This window comes from Eimeria acervulina, genomic scaffold (genome assembly GCF_000499425.1).
Source record: "Eimeria acervulina Houghton genomic scaffold, Eah_scaff1989, whole genome shotgun sequence".
Lineage (NCBI taxonomy): Eukaryota > Apicomplexa > Conoidasida > Eucoccidiorida > Eimeriidae > Eimeria > Eimeria acervulina.
Genome location: NW_013548755.1, coordinates 1 through 2374, shown reverse-complemented (window position 1 = coordinate 2374; position 2374 = coordinate 1). Strand labels below are relative to the sequence as shown.

General features: G+C 48.4%; 1 protein-coding gene across 1 annotated transcript; it reads left to right on the top strand.

The window, feature by feature from the left end:
* Window positions 1-868: 868 nt before the first annotated feature.
* Window positions 869-1189, top strand: EAH_00064440 (hypothetical protein; the record flags this gene model as incomplete). The annotated part of the gene is made up of 1 exon (XM_013392962.1): window positions 869-1189. The coding sequence occupies one exon, from the start codon at window positions 869-871 to the stop codon at window positions 1187-1189; it is 321 nt and encodes a 106-aa protein (XP_013248416.1).
* Between the last annotated feature and the right edge of the window lie 1185 nt (window positions 1190-2374).

The window sequence follows — 2374 nt, the reverse complement described above, 5'->3', positions numbered from 1 at the left end:
GGCTGTTTCGAGCTTATTTTGCAGCTCAGTTTGGGGAAGCTGAGGGAGCAGGTCAGAGTAGCACTGTAGAGTAGCTCCTGGTGCCGCATGTTCATATGCGCATGGATCCCCATCTTATATGCTGCAGGAAATTCGTTTTTGTAGTGCAGTGTTTTAGTGTACTGTGGAGCATGCAGATCGGGGAATGGTGTAAAGAAGCACCGGCCAGACCCGCACCAGCCGTTCTGTGCATTTTTGTGCAGAGGCACTTCGATTATCTGCCTGTTGCAAACCGGGTTTCGCGAAAATGCCTAGTAGCAACAGTGCACTCAGCGTTGGCTTCCGTCAGGGCAGTTGAACGCGAGTTGCCGATTACCTTGTTATTACGTGCGGCAGCGGAAGCTGCTAGGAGATGCATGTCCGGGAAAGGAGGGAGAGTACATTAGAATGGCGCAGCAAAGTGTCTCTTGTTCTCTTAATTTCATGGAGGCGCAGGCTCTGCATGCTGCCTACTTCAGTATGTGAGTCTCCTGAACGAGGGTTCGGGTTTTAGCTGGCGAGCGAGTGCGAGTTCAGAATCTCCGTCGTGCATGGGCGTGTAACAGCTCGTGGAAGGGTCACATTGCGAGAGCCCGGATACTGCAACTGGGCGAGCGCGCGCACCATCTGTGTCGTAGCATGCGCTTTTGCTGAGTCTGTTAAATTTGTTTTGCTGCAGGAAGTGCGTTTTTGCCTTGCATTGGTTATTTTGTAATTGTGGACTATGGGCCTCCATGACGCAGGGCAAGTAGCAGCACTTCTCATATCTGAGATGTGTGGTGACGACGCAGACTGTAAGATATCAGTTTAGGAAACCCTAAACCCTAGCGGGGCACGCTGTGCTTCCACTATGTGCCTGGGCCCTGTTAACGCACGCTCCTTGCAGTGGCCTGCGTCTTCTCACCAGAAATTGGAAGACGTGAGAAAGGACAGCAGCCTCTGGCAGCGCTTTGCAATCGCCATCGGGGTGTTTTACGGTTCTGCGGACATCCCGATGTTTCAGTGGAGAGACTGCGTTGAAGTATTGGATGTGTTAAGGCTCTCGAATTATCCAGGTGGTTCTGCGGTATGGATAGCGGATGGTCGGGTGGCTCCAGTAAGCATCGCCGTTGTATATTTCACTATGAAAGTTTCTCTTACCTCTTCAGCCAAAGCTCACAGAGCCTGTTGACCTTTTGATTGGCTTTAGAGTATTACTAACTATTCTCCCCAAGGTTTGCGGAATCTGATACTCATGATCAATGGAGGAGAACCCGGTACACGAGCATACATATTTGAACTTGGGAGTTAGCCCACGAGTGCTCCGAAGACCAGGTATCTGATGTGCTTTATGCAGTCAATACAGCGGTTCGGCATGTTGTTCTTAACTTGCAATGTGCTCGTACGTGCTTTTGGGTTCCGCTTAACGGGTGTTCGATATGGCTCTATGCGCAGGCCAATGCCAATCCAAGAAACGCGCCCGGCACAAATGGTTAACTTGGGCGCATCTGCATTAGCAAAATCATTATTCTTATGTGTGCAACTCTCATTCTGATGCTTCACGCAGGCCCGCTTTAATCGCATTAAGTCGGTGAGGTAGAAAAGTCCCATATGTGTAAATGACCAATTTGTGTAGAAGGTTTCGCGGCATCAGCCCACAGTTTTTTTGCGCACAAATTTCAATTTCCTTTGATCATTTTCATGTTTTGTAAAATGTCTTTGCGCCTGCTTGGTATGACGCTGAGGCTCGGATAGTCTCCATTCCAAAGAAATCCCAAGCTTTTCGCAACTATATTTGCCATCGTTCTGTCTCCTCACCCTATTTTTATTTGTGGTTCCAGAACCCTAAGTAGGAGACGTTAACTGTTTCGCACAAGTGCACGTTGCCGTGGCACGTGGCATTTTTGTTTTTTGTTCCCAACATTATTCTTTCAGTGCAGTGACACCCGTTTGCTGGCTGCGTTCACACCGAAACAACAGGTTGCAACGCAATCTATCAACGCCCCCACAACGCAATAGTATAGCCGGAACCAGAATCCCCCTTATTTTTTGAGGCAGTGAAAAGCCGTAGCTCTCGTCAATTAGATATTGGCGCGCAAAATCCTCTAGTGCCATATGCCACTAGACCCAAACCACTTGCAGGCTCTTTACCAGAAAGAAAAATAGGTCGACGCCACTTATCACATGTACAGAATTTCCGGCTTTCGCGCAGCGTTTAGGGTTTAGGGTTTAGGGTTTAGGGTTTAGGGTTTTAGGGTTTAGGGTTTAGGGTTTAGGGTTTTAGGGTTTAGGGTTTTAGGGCTTAGGGTTTTAGGGTTTTAGGGTTTAGGGTTTAGGGTTTAGGGTTTAGGGTTTAGGGTTTAGGGTTTAGGGTTTA